Source organism: Meleagris gallopavo, chromosome 5 (genome assembly GCF_905368555.1).
Source record: "Meleagris gallopavo chromosome 5, MGAL_WU_HG_1.1, whole genome shotgun sequence".
Classification (NCBI taxonomy): Eukaryota; Metazoa; Chordata; class Aves; order Galliformes; family Phasianidae; genus Meleagris; species Meleagris gallopavo.
The window spans coordinates 49,270,033-49,290,382 of NC_139408.1; the positions used below are offsets into that span (position 1 = coordinate 49,270,033).

At 40.3% G+C, this 20,350-nt stretch overlaps 1 protein-coding gene and 1 long non-coding RNA gene across 3 annotated transcripts; one reads left to right on the forward strand and one right to left on the reverse strand.

The window, feature by feature from the left end:
* Positions 1–116: 116 nt before the first annotated feature.
* HSP90AA1 (heat shock protein 90 alpha family class A member 1) lies at positions 117–7,455 on the reverse strand. The gene is made up of 11 exons (XM_010711927.4): positions 7,305–7,455; positions 5,932–6,090; positions 5,474–5,840; positions 4,886–5,019; positions 4,087–4,395; positions 3,326–3,491; positions 2,872–3,062; positions 2,601–2,748; positions 1,478–1,746; positions 1,032–1,365; positions 117–850 (listed from the first exon to the last, which is right to left on the reverse strand). Exons 2-11 carry the CDS (start codon positions 6,088–6,090, stop codon positions 741–743), a joined length of 2,187 nt encoding a protein of 728 aa, XP_010710229.1. The 5' UTR covers positions 7,305–7,455; the 3' UTR covers positions 117–740.
* Positions 7,456–7,590: 135 nt separating this feature from the next.
* On the forward strand, positions 7,591–11,134 carry LOC146544348 (uncharacterized). 2 transcript variants are annotated; one of them, XR_014883756.1, is made up of 3 exons: positions 7,591–8,419; positions 9,867–9,928; positions 10,789–11,134. It is a non-coding gene; the product is annotated as an uncharacterized LOC146544348 (long non-coding RNA). The 2 variants fall into 2 exon arrangements; XR_014883757.1 differs by lacking the exon at positions 9,867–9,928.
* The last annotated feature ends 9,216 nt before the right edge of the window (positions 11,135–20,350 follow it).

Sequence of the window (20,350 nt, forward strand, 5' to 3'; positions counted from 1 at the left end):
TAGTGACACTACAAAACATGCAAGATAAACTCTGGGTATCTAACATTTGAAATCCAAAACACCCATTCAAACCAGCAGCTTTTGTTCCCAGTAGTAACGGACAAGTCAGCGACAACTCATTCTTAACACTTTTATTCTTACAGTTCTAGGTTTGAACTGTACATGCAGATTTGCATAAGTCACAATAGAGATTTACAGTGGATTCTATTCTATGGCAGAGTGCAATCCAGAATCCTTGAACAGTATAAAAAACAACTTTAAACATCAAGACCTTGTTAGGAGCAAAAGGATTAAAGCTTCCCCAAGTGTCAGCTCTCATAGATACCTAGTTACTAGGTACTCTATGTTAGACATATTCAGAGTTGAAGAGCTGTGTAACACTAAAACTTGAACATCCAGATGTTATACCGTCTTTGTTACTTTTCTGGCAATTAAGAATAAGTCAAAAACCCTGCCACCTGCAAACCAGCTAATACAGACAAAAATAACTACTCCTTACTTGCCTGTCTAGGGTTGTACAGAGTTAAAGAAAATGCTCCCTCAATGGCATTTGTATCTCACATCAGCTGAAAAAGCAATGTAACAAAAATAAAGGTATAACATCTTTGAAAATAAATATAAAGAGGGAATGCAGACAAAAGTGTCAAAGATTTTTTTTTTGGCAGGTAACATTCATAATATACAAAATATAACTTATTCATATTAGCCAAGGAAACATTCGTGAGTTCCTGTAAACTGTTTTAATCCACCTCCTCCATACGTGATGTGTCATCATCTCCTTCAAGAGGTGGCATCTCCTCGGTAACTGCAGGACTGGCCTCCTCTGCAGCAGTATCATCTTCATCAATGCCTGCACAACAAACACGAGGACCATGAATGCTTATCCTGCAACTCAAAGCCTTTATTTGCCTCCATAGCACTTTTTACGGCCTGAAGGTTTTTACACCACCCCCACTGCTCCATGTGCTCAGAAGACACTCAAGTATCAACACACCCAGAGCTTATGGAAACAAAAGAGATTTCCAACTTACCCAGGCCAAGTTTGATCATTCTGTAAATGCGGTTGGCATGTGTCTGGGGATCTTCTAAACTAAAGCCAGAGGACAGGAGAGCTGTCTCGTACAGCAATATGACAAGATCCTTCACAGACTTGTCATTCTTATCAGCCTCTGCCTTCTGCCTCAGTGTTTCGATGATGGAATGATCAGGATTGATCTCCAGGTGCTTCTTTGCTGCCATGTATCCCATTGTGGAGTTGTCTCTCAATGCCTGTGCTTTCATAATCCTCTCCATATTGGCAGTCCAGCCATATGTACTTGTTACAATACAGCATGGAGAAGTTACCAAGCGATTGGACACAACCACCTAGGAAATCATACATAAAATTTAAGTTTTTAGCTTAGCATTTCAACATTTCTAATGAACCAGAACCCACTGCCTGGTCAAGGTGCACAACTTACAAAACAACGTTAATTACCTTTTCTACTTTCTTCTCAAGGATATCTTTCATTATTTTGCAAAGGTTTTCAAACTTGGCTTTTTTCTCTTCCTGTTTCTTTTTCTCCTCTTCATCTTCTGGAAGCTCTAAGCCCTCTTTTGTTACAGAAACCAGAGTCTTGCCTTCAAATTCCTTCAGCTGTTGCACACAGTACTCATCAATAGGCTCAATCATGTAGATCACTTCCAGGCCATGTTTGCGAAGGCGCTCCACAAAAGCAGAGTTAGCCACCTGGTCTTTTGTCTCACCTGCAGGAAGTGTGAATGTCAAGTTCTGTTTGAGCCTCAGCACTACAACATACTGTATTCTGAAAGAGCCTATGCAAACCAATCATGCTCAGTAGCTCTTACTAGGGACAAAGCAGATTATCACAAACCACCAAAGTGATCCTGCTAGCCTGGTGAGACTCTAGCCTTTCCAGCGATGTTTTAATTTGAAAAGATGTTTGGCATTCCAACCCTTCTGGGATCACAGGGGAAAAAAGAAACTAGCTCCGTTAAATGCACTTTACACCCTTAGCTCTGTCAGAAAGCCAGCTTTAAATGTATTCTTCCTTACCTTCAAGGAAGCAATGACAATGAACATCGTATTTCAAAACTAAGGCAATGCTTGAAAGAGTAGCTATAACACTGCAGACCAATATTGCATGCACTTCCTCAAAAGCAGTTAACGCTCCAATGAGCCCAAGTTAGACAAGAGGAAGCACCCTAGGACACCTTGCAGAGTCTGGGAGTGCAGTTTGCACTATTAGTAACATTACTTTCTAGCAAGCCCTGCTGTGCTCATTAACACACTGTGAGCTACTTACTACAGTCCCATTCTACATGGCAATGTCTACTTATCTTAGAAATACCATAGGAATCACCCAGTATGACAGAAACACAGAAAAACCTCATCTCCTAATACATGCCAGAATTTCTCCATCACAACCAACTACATAACTGGAACACTGACAACTCATCATGTGCAAAGCACTGCAACTTTTCACAATCTTTTTTTATGCAAATTACAGAATTCATTTAAAAACTGTAGAAGAGAATGAGCATCTTGTCCCAACAACCTTACCTAACAGCTTTTCACAGGGCATTTCTTGCCAACTCACCAGTAATGTAGTAGACGTGTTTCTGGTTTTCCTTCATACGAGTGCAGTAGTCCTTCAGAGAAACCATTTCATCACCAGATGCAGAAGTGTAATACCTGAGTAACTCTGAGAGTTTCTTGCGGTTCTGGGAGTCTTCATGAATACCAAGCTACGGAAGTAAGAGAAAGAACTACTGAAAGGCTTCCTTAAATAAATACTAAGCTGTGGGGTGCTCAGAATGTGGTATTAACAGAGAATACATTTACAACCAAGATGAAGGAATACTACAAACCTTGATATTCTTGGAGAACTGCTCGTAGAACTTTTTGTAGTTCTCCTTGTCCTCAGCCAACTCAGTGAAAAGTTCCAAACACTTCTTCACCAAGTTCTTCCGTATCACTTTAAGGATTTTGCTTTGTTGCAGCATTTCACGAGAAATATTCAGAGGTAAATCCTCAGAGTCTACAACACCTCTCATGAAGTCTGGAAGGAAAACATGACAATTAGCTTTCTAGGTTTTAAAGAACAAAAATTTACAATCACTACGAAGTAGCTTTACTGCTCTGTATTTTGAATAGACTTCTATTGAATTTTCATACAAAGCAAGCAGTGCTTTCTCCAACTGCCCAGATACTTGAACTCCCGAAGACTCTGCCTTCCTCCATTCCCATTTTCCTCTTTTAAACCTAAGCTCTGCTAGGTAGTTTCTCTAGTTATTTTTAGAAATACTGCTCTGCAGCACTCACTCAGGTACTCGGGGATCAGCTCCTCGCAGTTGTCCATGATGAAAACTCTGCGCACATACAGCTTGATGTTGTTTTTCTTCTTTCTGTTTTCAAACAGATCAAAAGGCGCACGTCGTGGGACAAACAGGAGAGCTCTGAATTCCAGCTGACCTTCCACAGAGAAGTGCTGTAAAAAAAAAAAAAAGACGACCATTTTTTAGAATTGCAATTTCTCTCTTAAGTAATGCTGAACTCTTCAAAAAAAAAAAAATACCACCACATTAAATACAGTAAGCAAGACACTGGTCAGAAAAATGAGCATGTTCTCCAAAATATCATCTGAATTCTGTTCAGTTGTTGCCTGGTTGTGAAACAACAGTGAACTGTGCAGCAACACCTTCAACCATGAAGGCCTGGAAAGGTTAACTGCACCCATGCCCCCATTTTTAAAACTGAACTACAAACCAAAACAACAGCTAGGCTTCCATTTGAGATCCACTTTCAAGTTTTATAATTAGATTTTCCAACTAAGAAAACATTTGCATTTATATTTGCAATTAACAGAAACGTATGTATTTGTTGAAGATATTAAACACAAGCTTTACAAGTTGCCAGAGCAACTGTAGCACAAGCATCTCACAATGTAAGCACTCTGAACAGTGTCATCATAGTCCTAACAGTAAGCATCTACTACAATACTCAAAACAATTTAGATACTGGGTTTAGTGGCAAAAAAAAAAAAAAATAAATAGTGCTTATAGAAAAGACAAACAAGAACATACTTTGACAGCCAAATGGTCCTCCCAGTCATTAGTTAGGCTCTTATAGAACTCCCCATACTCCTCATTGGTGATGTCATCTGGGTTCCTGGTCCAAATAGGCTTTGTCTTGTTGAGCTCCTCCTCATCAATGTACTTTTCCTTGATCTTCTTTTTCTTCTTCTTATCTCCATCCTTCTTTTCCTCTTCCTCATCAGAACCCACATCCTCAATCTCTGGTTTATCTTCTGTCTTCTCCTCCTTCTCCTCTTTTTCCTCCTCCTTTTCTTCAGCCTCATCATCACTCACCTCCTTATCACGCTCCTTCTCCACCTATGAAAGAGAACATCACCCGGACTTAATATGCCACTTTTATCACATGCAGCCTTAAAAGTGAGTAATGAACTGCAACCTAAGTAGGTAAGCAGACTGCAATTAAATCTACAAACGAGCACAATGCCCAGTTTTTGTCCTAGACTCAAACACAGCATTTCATTATTTAGCAATGTTTCAATACAAGTGGTTCTATGGCAGTTCATGTTGTTGTACTCTACTGTAATTAATTTCCACTAAGAATCCATGAAGCTCAGTTAAGTTTTGAACTGTTTGGAAACTGTGATGCTACTTGTTTGGCTCCATTTTTCCTTTTAGCTTCATCTTGCAAAATTAATTCATTAATTAGCAGCATCATGTCAGTTGAAGAACTACACCCATGCAGAATCTGCAACAGCAGAGCAATGTCATTTACAGACTGACTATTTGTATTTAAAAAACACATTTTCTAATTCCTGTACTTTAATATATAGTATTTCAAAGTACATACAAAGAGCCTAATAGGGTAGCCAATGAACTGAGAATGCTTCTTCACAATTTCCTTGATCCGCCGTTCTTCCAGATATTCAGTTTGGTCTTCTTTGAGGTGCAGGATAACTTTTGTTCCACGGCCCAGAGGCTCACCTGGAATGAAATGTACAGGTATTACTTACACAGAAGCAAACCAAGGTGTGATAAACTCCACAAGTATTTTATTTAAACACCATAATCCTTTACCAAGCATTTCTTTATCCCCAGCAAAATAACACACTATACTAAAGTAAACTTACAGATGACACATTCTTATTGCACTCAGCATTTTGCACATATTCCTTTTAAGGAACATTTTCAGTAATTACTCTCTTCACCTGGCATTTTGCAAAACCTAAGAAGCATTTCCATGTGTAATTTTAAAATAGCCTTCATTACTGTACACCATTTACTCTAGACATTCCCCTAGCACATCTTAACAATTACTCAAACTACTACAAACATCTGATTTGATACAACTGTTTTCTTCCACTGCATGGAGTAAACAAACAGGTATCTAAATCATTTGCTAATAACCTTCGAAGAATTGACCTGAGCAGAAACTCACCATTATCAAGTCTGACAGTGAAAGATCCTCCAGCTGATGATTCCCAAGCATACTGCTCATCGTCATTGTGCTTGGTGATCACCGTCACTTTCTCCGCAACAAGGTAGGCAGAGTAGAAGCCAACACCAAACTGACCAATCATGGATATATCAGCCCCTGCCTGCAGTGCTTCCATGAAAGCCTTGGTACCAGACTTGGCAATAGTACCAAGATTGTTGACAAGGTCAGCTTTGGTCATCCCTATGCCAGTATCCACAATGGTCAGAGTACGATCATGCTTGTTTGGAATCAGGTTAATTTTCAGGTCTTTTCCAGAATCCAGCTTGCTTGGGTCAGTCAAGCTTTCATATCTGATCTTGTCCAGAGCCTATCAAAGAAGAGGCAAGCTTTAACATCCCCTACCTAAAAATCTTCGCAGTTCTATGAACATGAAGCAGTCTAAGAGCCCAAATACTTACATCTGATGAATTGGAAATCAGTTCTCTCAAGAAGATTTCCTTATTAGAGTAAAAAGTGTTGATGATCAGAGACATCAACTGAGCAATCTCAGCCTGGAAGGCAAAGGTCTCCACTTCCTCCTCCATTGGTTGGTCCTGTGTTTGCACAGCTTCCGGCATCTGTGAAGAAATCAAGGTGAAATTCAATGCTTAACAACTCTAGCTTGCTGCACTCACTTAAAAGCACTTTGAATTCAAATCTTAGCTAGGTAATTTAATTATTGCAGCAGTATAAAGCAACCCGAGTTCTGAAAAATGTAAAAACTAAATGGGGTTTTAACCAAATGCTTTTAACGTACGCTTCAGTTCGCACTTTTACCTTTTTACAGTAGGTTACAAGGAATAAAAATAGAACTGAAAACGTGGCCGGATACTCGGATGCTAACTGCGCTATCCTATAGGCAACTCATGGTACAATTTGTACTTGCTCCTCTCTCCCGAGCTGCCGTTCTGCTCAACGAACAACGACCTCCAGCTCGCACGTCTCGCAGCACTCAGCACGCATTGCGTGCCCGTACGCCCCGAATGAACGCATTACCCGGTCATACAGAGATGTTTTCTTTCAGGAAGGTCAAACACAACTCCAACAAAAAAAAAAACCCTCAACCGCAACCCGGCTTTAAGCCGTGCAGAACGAAGGGAAAATGACCACAGCATGGCAATCCCGCCCTACACCGGCAGCGAAGCGAGCGCCGATGAACACTATGGGCGCAGCCGCCTCCATACGGGACGCGTCACCTGGCGGCACGGCCGGCTCGCAGCGCCCCCTGCAGGCTCCCGCCGGAAGCAACGGAGGTTCTAGAAACTGCCAGAGCCTTCCCGCCGCCCCCCCGCCTCCACCCACCGCCGGCAGCGGGGCGCAGCGCGCACCCCGCCCGCCCGCCCTCCAGCGCCGCCATCCGCGGCTCCCGCACCCCGCGCAGCGCCCTGACTGCACGGCTGGGTCGGACCGCCATGCCGGCGCCCTCAACTCTCGCCCCAGTGAGAGAAAGCGTATCTGCACGGAGAGCCCTCAAGGAGACGCTTCCCCCAGCAGCGGTCGAAATACCCGCCAAGCGCTGCCCACCATGCCGTTACTCGGCTCACAGCCCCGTCAGTAGCAATAAATTACCACAGAGGTCACAGCACTGCCCCACCTCCCCACTCCATCTCTCTTTTACACCCCTGACTCCGCTCTACCTCCCGTTATAACTGCAAGCAAAAGAACCATCCGCCACCACGCGGTTCCCCGCCCCCCCCCAGCCCGCAGTACCGCCACTGCACAGACGCCGCCGGAACGCCGCACGAAAGCGCCCAGTCAGCGCTGGCCCCCCTACAGCTCCACCGCCGCTCACCTTAGCAGCGGGGAAGGGGCAGTCGGTCTCCTCACAGAATCAGCAAACGCTCTCTACCCTCAGCGATGCGCCTCCACTAGTGCGCGCCCCCGGCCGCCCGCCCGCCTTATATACAGCCGGCGCCGCCTCCTTCCAGAACCATCGGGAACCTTCACTGACAGGCACGGGGGAGGGAGCGGGGGGGCGGGGCAGAGCGCCGCTACGGGGCGGGGCCGAGCCTCGCTCAGCCAATAGCTATCGGCCGCGAAAGGACGCCGTCAGAGCGCGGGCGTTCGCCGTTACTTCAGCCATCGGGGTGAGGGCGGGCTCCGCGCGTGCGGAGTTAGGGGTGAAGCGGTGCGCGCGCTCCCTATTCGCTCAAGCGGCGGCTCGGTCCTACGGCCGTGCGAGTCGGGCGCGTGCGCGTGCGGGGGTGACCGCTGAGGGGGGTGGGTCGGCCTCGGGGCGGTTGTGCAAGCGGCGGTGACGTCATCGCTGCTCCGCTCCTCATGGAACGTCCTAGAACGCTGCGCGCTGCTCTGGCGCGGGCTCCAGAAGGGCTTAGAAGGCGCTGCGCTTAGCCCTTCCCGCTCCTCCCTCCCCCCCAGCCTTCAGAAGAGCCCAGAACTGAGGTGCGGGCTGGGAGCCGCCCCGTCTTCTCTCACCACTGTGCGCGCCGGGCGGCTCCCGCTGAGCCGGCTGTGCAGGTGGCTGCGGCTCCCCTCGGGCGGGCTGGGGCTGCCGGGCCGGCTGTGCGATTCACGGCACGGTGGTGCTGTGTGAAGCGTTTCGCCTAATGGGGAAAGCAGAGCAGCTCCTCACAAAGCAGATACTGGTCTGAAGGCTGAGCAAGGCTGTGCCTTTCAGTGCTTAGACCTCTGTGGGATAAAAAGAACTGAGGGATCAGTTCCAAGAAGCTCAGAAGGCCTACATAGCGATGCAGTTACCTCAGGGTTTGAGCTGTAACGGCATATGATGGGCAGATACCAGCGCTGTTGCATTTGTTAGATCCCAAAGCCTGAAACTCGCTGCGGTTCCCAGGCTGTGTACGGACATTGCTGCCTGTAAGTCAGAAGATGTGGTGGCATTCAGAGGGCATGCCTTTCTCCATTTATGCACTATGTGTAAAGTCTCTGGTAAGTGTCTGTCTCCTTACAGCGAGAAGCTCTGTGATGAGCACATCTAGCAAGGGGGCTATTTTTACATCCCGAACAACCTGATTGGGAGCGAGGCATTACATGCAGGCCTTTGTGTCTCAGGAAAAGGATCTGCATCGCGTGTGTTCCAAACTGGCTTCTGAAACTTTCCTCTTGGAGCTGATCCACTTCTGGGGATATAAATACCAAGTGAACGTACACGTTAAAACTGTTCAGCAATGGAAACATCTCCGCAAGGAGAATCTCATTTCTGTAAAGAACAGCCATTTATTTACTTGAGGAATAAAAAGGATGCTGTTTCTGTAGCAAAATTCATCCGAGGCCCTTTTTTTTTTTTTTTTTGGTTGTTTTTTTTTTGTTGTTGTTGTTGTTTTGGTTTGGTTTTTTGCATTTCTGTTGTCTCTTGGACATATTCCAAACAGCTATGTAGGTCAGCATCTGCCTGGCATGGGAATCTAATTTCTATATGCGTAACCTGCTCTTATTCCAGTTAAGCATCCTAAATTATGCTGGGTAGCACACCCTGTGAATTAGATGTTACAATGCTTAGCTCTATGAGTGCATCTAACTGGAGGTCCTTAAGCTGAATCTGATGTTCTTCGCGTCCTTTATCTTGCAGTTTGACCTAAACAAACATCTGATTGAAGTGGGGCCTGCAGGCTTGATTTTGTTGCAGAGCTGTGTCTCTCAGAGAATTTTCAGTCCATTTTGTTACCTTCTCTGACGAACATGAAGATACATTAAGTATATGTTCAAAACTAGATAAGGAGTTAAAATTACAGCTTGCTTCATTGCAGTTTCTGCAGTATCTGCACTGGTGCAATGACTTAGAGGACCTTGCCCTTCTGAGCAGAGATGTTATACCAGCAACATAAACGGAGGGCCAAAATATGGCCTTAATTAGAAGGAAAAATTAATTGTAGTGTCAACAGTCATGCAAGATGGTGTAACATTAGCTGCTGGTCAGCACACAGAAGAAATCAAACAGTGAGAGTGAAGTTTACTCAGTTCAAAGCTGGATTTCAGCCAATGCCCAGCCTAGAAAGTTCTTTGGTTCCACCCAGGCCACCTTACCTCTTTGGTGCTTACACTGGTTGTTTTTTTTTTTTTTTTTTTTGCTTTACTCCTCGGCTCTGATTTTGCAGTTATTGTCAATGCATTACTTTTTTTTTCTCTTGAATACAGAAATCTACAGAGTAATACAATCCAAAATCCTTTCTAGAGAGTTACATGATCCTTTCATTGCATAGTGACTGGTTTCAGGTGTACTTCAGCTGCTTTACTCACCTGCTTCCTTAAAGCAGCTTAATGGCTTTTATATGCTGTGTAATAAAGTGTGACAGTTATACCCAATGTATCTTTAATGCTTTTCTTACATAAAAGATTGTCTTGATCTAGTATACATTCTATATGATGTACCTTTTAGGTTGAAACTCAGATTCCATCAACTGAAATGTTTCCTCACCTATATTTCGATCAAAATAACAGGTATTTCAGTGAACTGCTAAACTATCACCATCTAAGTACATCTCTCCAGTTCTTTTGTTTCATGTAATATCCTACTAAAATTATTTACATATCCAAAATTTTAAGATTGCCACTTTTATCAAAATATTAAACATGTTTTTCTTACGTAAATCTTTTACTTTCTCATCTCTTGATTAACGTGGATTCAGTTATTCAGATTTAGGGATAAACTTCATGTTAAGCATGTGAAGACCAGTGGAAGGTTTTACTTGTGCTTGGAATCACAGGCCTTCATATGGTCTGATGTCATTGTAACTGAAGTAATAATTCTGTTTTTCTTTGGTGATTGTGCTATTTAGCTTTCACAAGCAGACTGATTTTTTTTTCTTTCCAAAATTGTTTGGCAAAACCAATAGGAAAAGTAATCTCGTACCAACTCAACTGAGTTTTCCAGCTCTGCTTAACACCAGTCTCTGTGTGCTTGTATAAAGCTAATATTTTCTTCAGGAATTTTGAACAGTTCTATATTCTTATTCTGTTATGCAGTTAGGGCTGGTGAAGACTGACATTTTGTTCCTGTCGTTCTTCTATTTTAAATGATCACAGTTTCATATTGCTTCAGATTTTGGCTAAAGTGTTACAGACTTGGTTTCTGCCAGTTCAGTTAATCTGGGAGAAGATCTGTTCAAAATATTTCCCTTTTCTTAACTAAGAGATTAGTATACTTTTGTATTTAACAAACAGTTCTAGTAATGGGGAAATTGCTGAAGCCTGATATTTTCAAATCCTTTACTCTTGGCACATTCACATACAAGTTTGTTCTGTTCCACATCCCCTAGCCACTCGCACTGTCCCAAATCCATCTATCCTTTGATTTACAGCCTGGACAAGAAGCAGCACGGACCGTGGCTGCCACACATGTGCTTGCTGAGCAGCCAGCCATTGCCTCCCAGCTCGTAGGCTAGACAGACGCGAGGATGAAGCTGGACACTCCTGTACTTTCCTTCAAAAGAGGCTACAAGGGGATGCATCTCTGCTACCTGCCTATTCATTTTCTAGGACTTTAACATCTCTATGATCTCTATTCCTTTGTTAGCTTAAATTGAATTGCTTAAATAAGTCAAGATTACTAAGAATGGATTGATGGACAACCACAACATTACAGCATGTTTCATTGCCTCAGGAAACTAGACTAAAATAATTAAATAATTATTCCCTTTTGCTTCATCCCCTCCTTTTTTTTTTTTTTTTTTTTAACAGACGTTGTACCCAGTGTTTGAGGGATGAATACAGATTTTTTTCTTTCTTTTTTCTTGCTTTTTTTAAATATACGGTACTAAAATAAATAACAAGGGGGACCTGTCATTTATTCAGTGAGATCTCCTACTTCAAACATTACTGTAAATGCAAAGGCAAGAAAAAGCCAACAACCACAATACTCAATCTAATCCCAGGCAGATCATTTCCTTTTTTTTGTCAGAACCTGAGCAACTTCAGATATGGTTCAGATTTGAACCAAATATTGAAGAAGCAAGTATTTTAAAATCAAAAACTTTTAAAATCAGAACTGTTCCATACCAACCACATGCTATAATGTTTGAGAAGGCTCCAGGGAGACCTAACTGTGGCCTTCCAGTACTTGAAGGGAGCTTATAAGCAGGATGAGGACCAACTTTCTAAACAGTCTCATAGTGATAGAACAACGGGTAATGGCTTTAATCTAAAAGAGTTAGATGTTAAGAAGAAATTCTTTACTCAGAGGGCAGTGAGGCTCTGGCACTGCTGCCCAGAAAGCTGTGGGTGCCCTATCCCTGGAGGTGCCCAGGGCCAGGCTGGATGGGGCCCTGGGCAGCCTGAGGTGGGGGGGCAACCAGCCCATGGCAAGGGCTGGAAATGTGTGGGCTTTAAGCTCCCTTCCAACCTAGGCTGTTCTATGGTTCTGTGATGCATTGCTACACTGTCTGCAAAGGCTGCAGTCTTGCATTTGCTGCTTTTCCAAGGATAAGCCCCATACCTGTTCCCTAAATACATTTGCATTTTATTAGAGGATTTAATTTTATAGTTTTATTGAACTTAAAAATTAACAAAGAACAAAGTAAAACATGCTGGAAGTTATCTAATATTCAAAGCACTGAAATAACACTCAGGAAAACTGGGTTTTATTGTTGGCTCTCCCACAGGCTTCTTTGGTGTTGCTGAATAAGACTTTTTTTTAATATTATTTTTATAAGCCACAAAGAAAATAAATGAAATCTGCATAGAGAATTTTAATTCTGGCATTTAACTAATCCTTGAGTGCTTGATGTTGTAGTCTTAGTGCTTCTGAAATTAATTCTGATTTCTGAGACAGATTTGTCATGTTATCTCAGTGCTTCAGGGTTTTTACTTACAGAAAACAAAACTGCAGCATTGAAATCGCCTATATAGTAGGTTTCAGAAAACTGACATAAGTAGAAAGATGTGGAAATGTGTGTCTGGATTTCTTTAACACATGGAATTATGCATGTAAAACCTGCGTTATCATAATGAGATGCAAAGCTGGCTAGGGATTGCTGGCTGAGCAAAACACCATGCTTTCTTAAAACTATTCATCAGGCTCTTATTTCCTACTTTCTCATGCCTTATTGGGAGATGATCGTTAGGTCTCAAAAGAAGTGATTTGTATCAGAAATAATATCAATCATCACTTTCATATTTTTGTAGTGGAAGGGTTCTTAAAAGGCAGAGAAGAAAATAACTTCCTAAAATGTTGTCATGCTTCTGAACTGTAGATGGCAGCAATAATTGTATGGAACAAGGGCAACATGTATGGAAACGGGCATCATTCTTGTATGGCTTTTGAAGTACGTGGTAAGAGTATGATAACAGTCAGTTGTTGCTCTCAGAAGGAATTCTGAGGGAACTTGTACTGTTCAAGAATACATTGGTTATAACACGAGTCAGCATTTCCAGTGCTAATACACGCCAAGCATAACTTATAAAAGCTCAGAGCTGCATAGAAAGGCTGAGAGAATGAGCATGGAATGTGGAAAGACCTCAGCATAATTGTCTAATCTTAACATACATTACTTTATATGCTGTTTCTTACAAAATAAGTAGACTTTAATCAGTATAATTTAATATTTTAGGTTTGTCTTTGCATTCCATTATGACTGGAAAAAGAAATGCTGTATTGGAGATTTACACCATATATCCATATTATGATTTACACCTTCCCAGAACTGGTGCATAATGATGCACTTTCTAGCTGTAACTACACATACAAATCTAGAGTTATACCTATGAAAACACAGAGACAAAGGACATTCTTCCACAGGGTTACAAGTGCTTCTTTCCACCATCTGTTTCTGCTCTTTAAGAGCACTGTAAGAGGACTGCAGTACCTGTTTTCTAAAATGTGTGTTGTCTTTGTCCAGCATGAGAAAAAAAAAAAGCAGTACATATATTTACATAGAGAATGACAGTAGAATGCCATAACCATCAGAACACCTTTAAAGCAATATGCAATCAGAAATGTTAGCTTTGTAACAGGAGGTATGGTCACAGCTGTAGCTTTAATATAGCTACAGTTAAGATTTTTATTTTTATTTTTATTTCCATTTATGGGTCAAAGTTGCAATAGATCCTAACTCAGGAGAAAAAACTTGGAGAAAAAAAACCTCTTCCAGAGAGCAGGTGCTTTGGCTGAGAAGCTTCGGACAAAATTCTGGACTTCCATGAAGATATTCAAAAGTTGTAGTGGTGGGAAAGTCACACTACTGGAAAAACAACAGAGCCTTATCAAGAATTATGGAAATAACCTGATACTTTTTCCCTGTACATATTCAGATTATAAAAACTGGATTCAGTATGACAGCACGTTATAGTTTAGATGCAAGTTTCAACAAAGCTTTGAGAAATGACAGAAATTTTAAAAATGTGCAAGATCAGTTCCACAAGGGACACTGTTAGCATTTAAAACTGAAGTCCATAAAATTGATTCTTTTTAGTATTTCAGACTTAGGATATCATCTTTAGTATCATTCTATTCTTTTAAGGAAAACTGATTTAAATTTGTTACAGCATCTGGGAGGTAGCTCTTGGTTGATAGTTTTGTTTTTTCACATTTCAGACTTGGAGCTTCCATTTTATTGCAGATACTCTTAAAAAAAAAAAAGATTATAAAATTATGGACTACTTGCAGATAATAATGGGTTAAGTCTTCACATCTGCCCATGATGAACACTCTGTTTATGTGCGGTTTAATGTTATTTTTCTTCTGTCAGATCAAAAGACGCCTTTCTTAGGGGGAAAGAGTGAAACAGGACAGCCCTGAATCTCAGCTTTCTCTCCAAAGAATGGAAAAAAACAAAAAAGAAAAGAAGCAGCAGTACAATAATCTTGATTAAAGCTGACTATGAATAGGAACTTTGAGAAATTTTGTCAAGAACTGTATGAGTACTTGATTAATCACACATAAATTTATCTGTAGGCTATGCTACAGGAAACAGGCATGGTGAATTACAGGGAAAGTCAGTTTTCATCTCTTTCAAAGTGATGTTTCCTGCCACAGTGAGGCAAATCTCCTGCAGTAACTTTGCCATTTATACTGAAATCCTGCTTTGCAGTCAGATGAGCCGAGGGTATTCTTAGCCAGTTAATATGAATGTCATATAATGCAGCTGCTCTACAGTGCCTTACATTATAAAAGTAGGACAGACTAGAGTTATTAGAAGTCACCAGGTTATTTGTAAATCAGAGCAGTGCTGGTTGGTACTTGTCAGTAGATAGTTCTGACTCTTTTTTTTTATCCCAGCGACTACTAAAAAAAAGAATCATTTCAGATTCTGAATGGCCAGGTAATCTATATCTCCACATTATCTGGATTAGATATGTCTGGAATAGTGAAAGTAAGTTTGTTTTGTTAAATTTAAGTTACTTTAAAAATTTGTCTAGTATTTAAAATAAAAATGGCAAGTTCACTTTAACCAGAACAGTTCTTATTATAAAATAAAAATATAAAAAATTGATGATCAAATGCATATTCTGTGCCTTGCTTTTAGAGTAGATCTACAAATGTGAGTTGCAAGAAGGATTGGGATAGTAGAGATTTTTCATCTTTTTTCTTTTCCAGGCCATAGCTGTTCTTTCTAATGGATTACCTAAAATTGTATTTCCTCAGATCATTTGGTCAAAATGAAGTATCTGTCCCTTACCCGTAGTTCTGTAGAACTTTTTCAACCTTGTTTATCTGATAGAAATGCAGTTTTGAGTATATATCAAATATAACCATAATGATTTGGCTACATTCTCCTTAGTTGTCTGAGATGGAAAATTACAGTGGGCTGTTATTTTCACTAGAAACCTCTGCATTCGCATCCCTGTTCTGTTCTTTAACTTGCATGTTATTTCCATCTTCACTGACTTCCCTGCATGTCAATGCTTTTTTAGGACTATGGGTCATTATAGGTCATATGAGAAGCATTTCCAACCCCACTTTGTATTTTCATGGAGTTCATTCATGAAAAATAATACTGACACACCTGGTATTCAGAATGTTTTTCTAAATTGCTTTCTGCTCATCTTTTGTCAGTTTTGGAGCTAAAACTATAAACTTTCTGCTTAAAAGACATAATTACTACAGTCAGTGTCAACTGGTCAGTGTCAACCAGACTTCTTTGGCCATAAATGTACAGCTCTATGGTATATCAGTATAAAATATATATTCAAAGTTTATTACTTTACCCGCATAATTAGGATGTTCAGCTACAAATCTGTATTTTCATTGTCAAATAGTCCAGATTTTAACAAAAGTACCAGCTGTGTCTGACTATACTCACCAGCATTAATGTTAATTTTATAAGATATCCTCTGAGTTGTGAAGTGACAAGATCAGTATATGGATAGAATGGTAAAAAGTATAAATGTATAGATAATTGTCTTAAAGTGATCATTAGGAAGAAAAATCCAGGAACTATCACGAACATAATATAGAATCTTTCTTGTAAACATTAACACTAACAGTACAAAGACAGCTTAGTTACTGCTCTACTAGTAGCATGTGGGAATGCTGCAAGGACATTAGGTATTCAACTAGTGTTTCCAAGTGTGTACTATTAGCATCTCAAACAAGACACTTACAAAGAGTGTAATTGGATAGCTGATGAATTGAGAATGCTCCTTCACAATTTTTTTGATTTGCCTTTCTTCCAAATGTCGTCTTTGGTCTTCCTTAGGATTCAAGATAATCTCTGTTATGCAGCACAGAGGTATGCCCTGAATGAAATCTGAAAGTTTTAGTAGGTGCAGGTGGCCAAACAGTGAACTCTTTCTGAAATTAAGGATCAAGATTCTCTTACTATGAATTCTATGACAATATCCCTGAGAATGATGAACTGATGCTGTACACCTATTCTGTGATGCAATAAACGTAACAACTACAGATAGTACAGCATTTCACTTTCCCTCAGAAATCTTGATGAAGTACAGCAGTATACAGCAACACACACACGTCAAAAATGATCTGATAGGCAGAAGTTCATTGGCTTGACCTTTTTCTTTAGATGGTAGACTTAGTAAAACTGAAATGCAGCAGTGTTGTAATGTGTGATTCTATCTTTATTATTTTGCTATATGAATTTCAGTCAGTGGTTATTACCCAGCAAAATTTGTTGCTAAAGTTAAAACTACTGTTCTGTTGTGCACCTGTGCTCCCATTTGCTGTTTTGCAACAAACTTGGCATTAATGAGCCACTAGACGGAGAACAGTGAATTCAATTCACAGTCATTTATCATTATTAACAATGACAGCAAGAGAGCCTTGCACTGAAGGTGATATACATACTGCCTATCATTTTGCTTTGTGACCCCAGCACATTTGTAGTCAGGAAGGCAGAGAAGAATCAAAACTCAAATAGAGCAGTCCCGGAGCTATCAGCACAATAATTTTTTCTATGAAAGTTTTAGTGCCAGAATTCACAGCAGTGATGGAGTCAGCTTGAGTTGTCCTGACTACATGATGGTGAGAATACAGTTGTGCTCACTGAGTTGGACCTGCCCAGGACCCAGCTAGTCTAGATCAGTAAGGGCCACAAGTCTGATTTTGTTCAGAAACCAGAACAAAATCAGAAGGTTTGAGCGTTCTCAGGCTATACATAGGAACTCAGCTGTATTTTACCAGCTGAGTCACAATAATATCTCAATTAAATGCATCCAATACATTGCAAAGTGGCTCCCCCCCAAATTTTCCTTTTTGAAGTAGAAAGTGTTGATGAGCATCTACTGCAGCCTGGAAGGCAAATGTCTTTCTCTTTTCATCCACTGGCTGATCTTGAGTTTGTGCAGGTTTAGTGCTAATATGGGTAAACAGGACTGAGAACTCACTGTGTGTATATACATACAAACTCGACTGTGGCATACGACTTTTTACACTGACTGAAAAAATACAAATAATTTTGGGTGTATGTTTTGAGAGTGAAAGACAGAAAAGCATAATTATTGTTACAGATGTATTATTAATACCTTATATTTTGGACTTGCATTCTCTGATTTCTAATTTCTTGCTTAAGGTAAAGGCAGCATAAGATGAATAATTGTTTAATCAGGAGGAATTTAGCAAGCTTTTTTATGTAGTCAGGTTATGTCATAGAGCAAGGAAAGTAATCATGTGATTTGGCTTATTACCACTAATTAACTTCCTATTTCCATTTTGGGACATTACAGAGTTTAAATTTTACAGTTATGACAGAAAAATAGACATTGGAGATTCTTCTCAGTCTCCCTTAGCAGAAACATAACCTGTGTTGGAATGCTCTGATGTAATTGAATTTAATGAACACGTGAGATTTTGGGGGAGAATAAGAAACAGTGGCCTAGCTGCTATAATGAATATTCCATTCAAGTTAGAATAAGACTGCAAGGAAACACATTTTACTGAAGGGACACACCACACAGTAAAATCCCTCCTGTTGCTCATTTAAAGGTAACTACCTCTGAAAGTATCTAAATGTGTAGAGTTCCCTTCTAGGATATGTTTATATTTAATGTTCCTATTTAAGGTATATTTAAAGTCTCCTATATTCACCTTTTTTGAACAAAGGCTGTGAGAGCCTTACATCTCACCAGTAGCGAATGCTATTTTGTCCACAGTTCTCTCCAGCCACAGCTGTGAGAAGACAAGAAATGGAACACGTTCTGGTTTAGGCTACCTAGAATGATTTAGAATATTATAAGATTATGTTTGAATTTTCCAAGGGAATTGATGGAAAGAAACCTACTGTAATCACATTTCAACTTGCCTTAGCAGAGCAACTAATCTTCATCAGCTAGGTCTAGCAGTAAAAGATTGACTGTTATCACTCATTTTTCTGCAGTCTATGCAGATAACCTTCAAGTCACACTTATTTTTAAAAGTCCATCACTTGCTTTAGACATGCAGTGGGAGAGGGAGTGTAAAGGGAAACTGAATAAGACTTATTAAGCACAGAGCAAGTCAGACTTCCAGTTGGACAAGTACTTAGCATGCATTTGTCTGATATACTGTATATCAAAGGCTGACTGGGTTTACTAACCCATATGTTAGAAGCAAGCAGCCTCCTCATTTGTTATCTAGAAACAAACATCCTGACTCTGCACTTCAAAACAACGTTTATGCCTACAGCAGGTATATAAAATGCTACTATTAAAAATACTGTTGACTTACATCAGTCTTGCATAAATATATATCATAAATATATATCATTCTGTAAAAAGCTAAACTTACAGAATCACAGAATAATTAAGGACAGAAAGAAATGTGTTGGAGATCATCTCATCCCACCCCCCTGCTCAGGGAGGATCGCTGAGACCAGGCTGCCCAGGACCTCTGAAAGGAACCCACTGATGGCTGTCATCCCTTCTCAGATACACAAAGTGGATCACAACTGTGTCCAAGAAATATACTTAAAACTAAACCTTCTGCTGAAGCAGTGGAGATAGATGAACAGACTCTGCTTTGTCACACATTATCTCAGCTCTAAGAGCACTCGAAGAAAAGAAGGATACATCTGTTTGTGAATGGCTAAAGTGCATTTTAGGACTGTTCATATTTGTGAACACAAATTAAGATAGCAGCACCATAACTTGCAAGATGAATCCATTTAACAGAAGAAAAGCTTAGAAACGATGTGAATGCTCTACTAATGAGGATTCCTTCTTGGTGCTCGCATTATTGCTACTGTGACAAAGAGAGAAAGGAATGTGGGTCTCCTTGTATGTCCCACCACTTACCTTAGAGCTGGAACGTGGGAGTTCAGCATGAAGTCTGTCTGGTTTGCAGTGCAGTTAGAATTCACCAGATGGGGCTAATACAGCAAATATAAATATTCTCTATAGAAGTCAAGTCATACTGAAGAAACAGTATGTACTTATATACATGGCACAGATCCACAGAAAGATGGAGGTAAAAGACAAGGAATATCACATTACTGTGCATACTTGATTAAATGATTACTGATCAGTATATCTTAGCTAAGAATATAATGTATGATCTGAATAAGGATGGTAGTTTCAGGTGAACAAGAAAAGCAGGACCCAAGAGCCTTGTCTACGTAGGTAACTTACAAACCTGTACTTTCTTCAATAATCCCATCATTTACAATAGGAGAAAGAGAGTAAGAGAGAAACTGAACAAGTTTCACTACACATGGAGCAAGTCAGACTTCCAGTTACACAAACATTTACAGTGCTGAAAGCTTTAGTGCTGATAATTTTGTATGATTAAAATTTATATGTGCTAAAATTGTAAGGTATGTATGTTAATGACATAAGAATACATGTCATAGCAAGAAATCTCCATTCTCTTCAGCTAATCCCACTTCTCTTTGCCTTGTAGATCACAAAATCCCTATCATAAAAACTATAATTCCACTTTGACGTAAAAAAAGTGTTGGGAAATTTTGTGTAAAGGGTTACACAGTTCCACTCACCAATCTTCCAGGTCCCAGATATGAGTAAGTTCTGGACACAGTGGATGTCCAAGACTTGTGAATTTAACTTATGACTTTGCCTTGCAAATGAAAGTCATGAGCATGACCATAATAATGACCATAATGAAGTCAGCACATAATCTAGAGAAATGAGCTCTCCTTTCTATAAACATGAAATGATTCAACTAGCATTGAATGAACAGCCTATGCTATACAGCATCCAAAGCACTTTTGCTTCAGTGAGCCCATAAAAAGTTCCATTAGAATATCATCTATCTAAGGTTTCAGTCTTTCAACTGAAACAATTTGAAGCCAGTCATTCAGGCTATGGAATTGAAATAGCACTTGTGACACTGATGAAGAATCTTCCAAAAATTGAGAGAAAGCAAATAGCCATTCTTCCAGTGAAGATCTTTGCAGCATGTTTATTTTGAGAAAATACTATCTTGTGAAAAAGATGATAAAAGAATGCAGAACATGCTAACAAGCTTTCAGATCC

Bases quoted from the DNA above. Each gene is read 5' to 3' on its own strand.
- HSP90AA1 (XM_010711927.4), bottom strand. From the start codon at position 6,090: ATGCCGGAAGCTGTGCAAACACAGGACCAACCAATGGAGGAGGAAGTG. The intron at 2,749-2,871 runs GTTTGTAGTATT...TTACTTCCGTAG, and splicing joins AGTTCTCCAAGAATATCAAG to CTTGGTATTCATGAAGACTC. The intron at 1,747-2,600 runs GTGAGTTGGCAA...CACTTCCTGCAG, and splicing joins ACACGTCTACTACATTACTG to GTGAGACAAAAGACCAGGTG.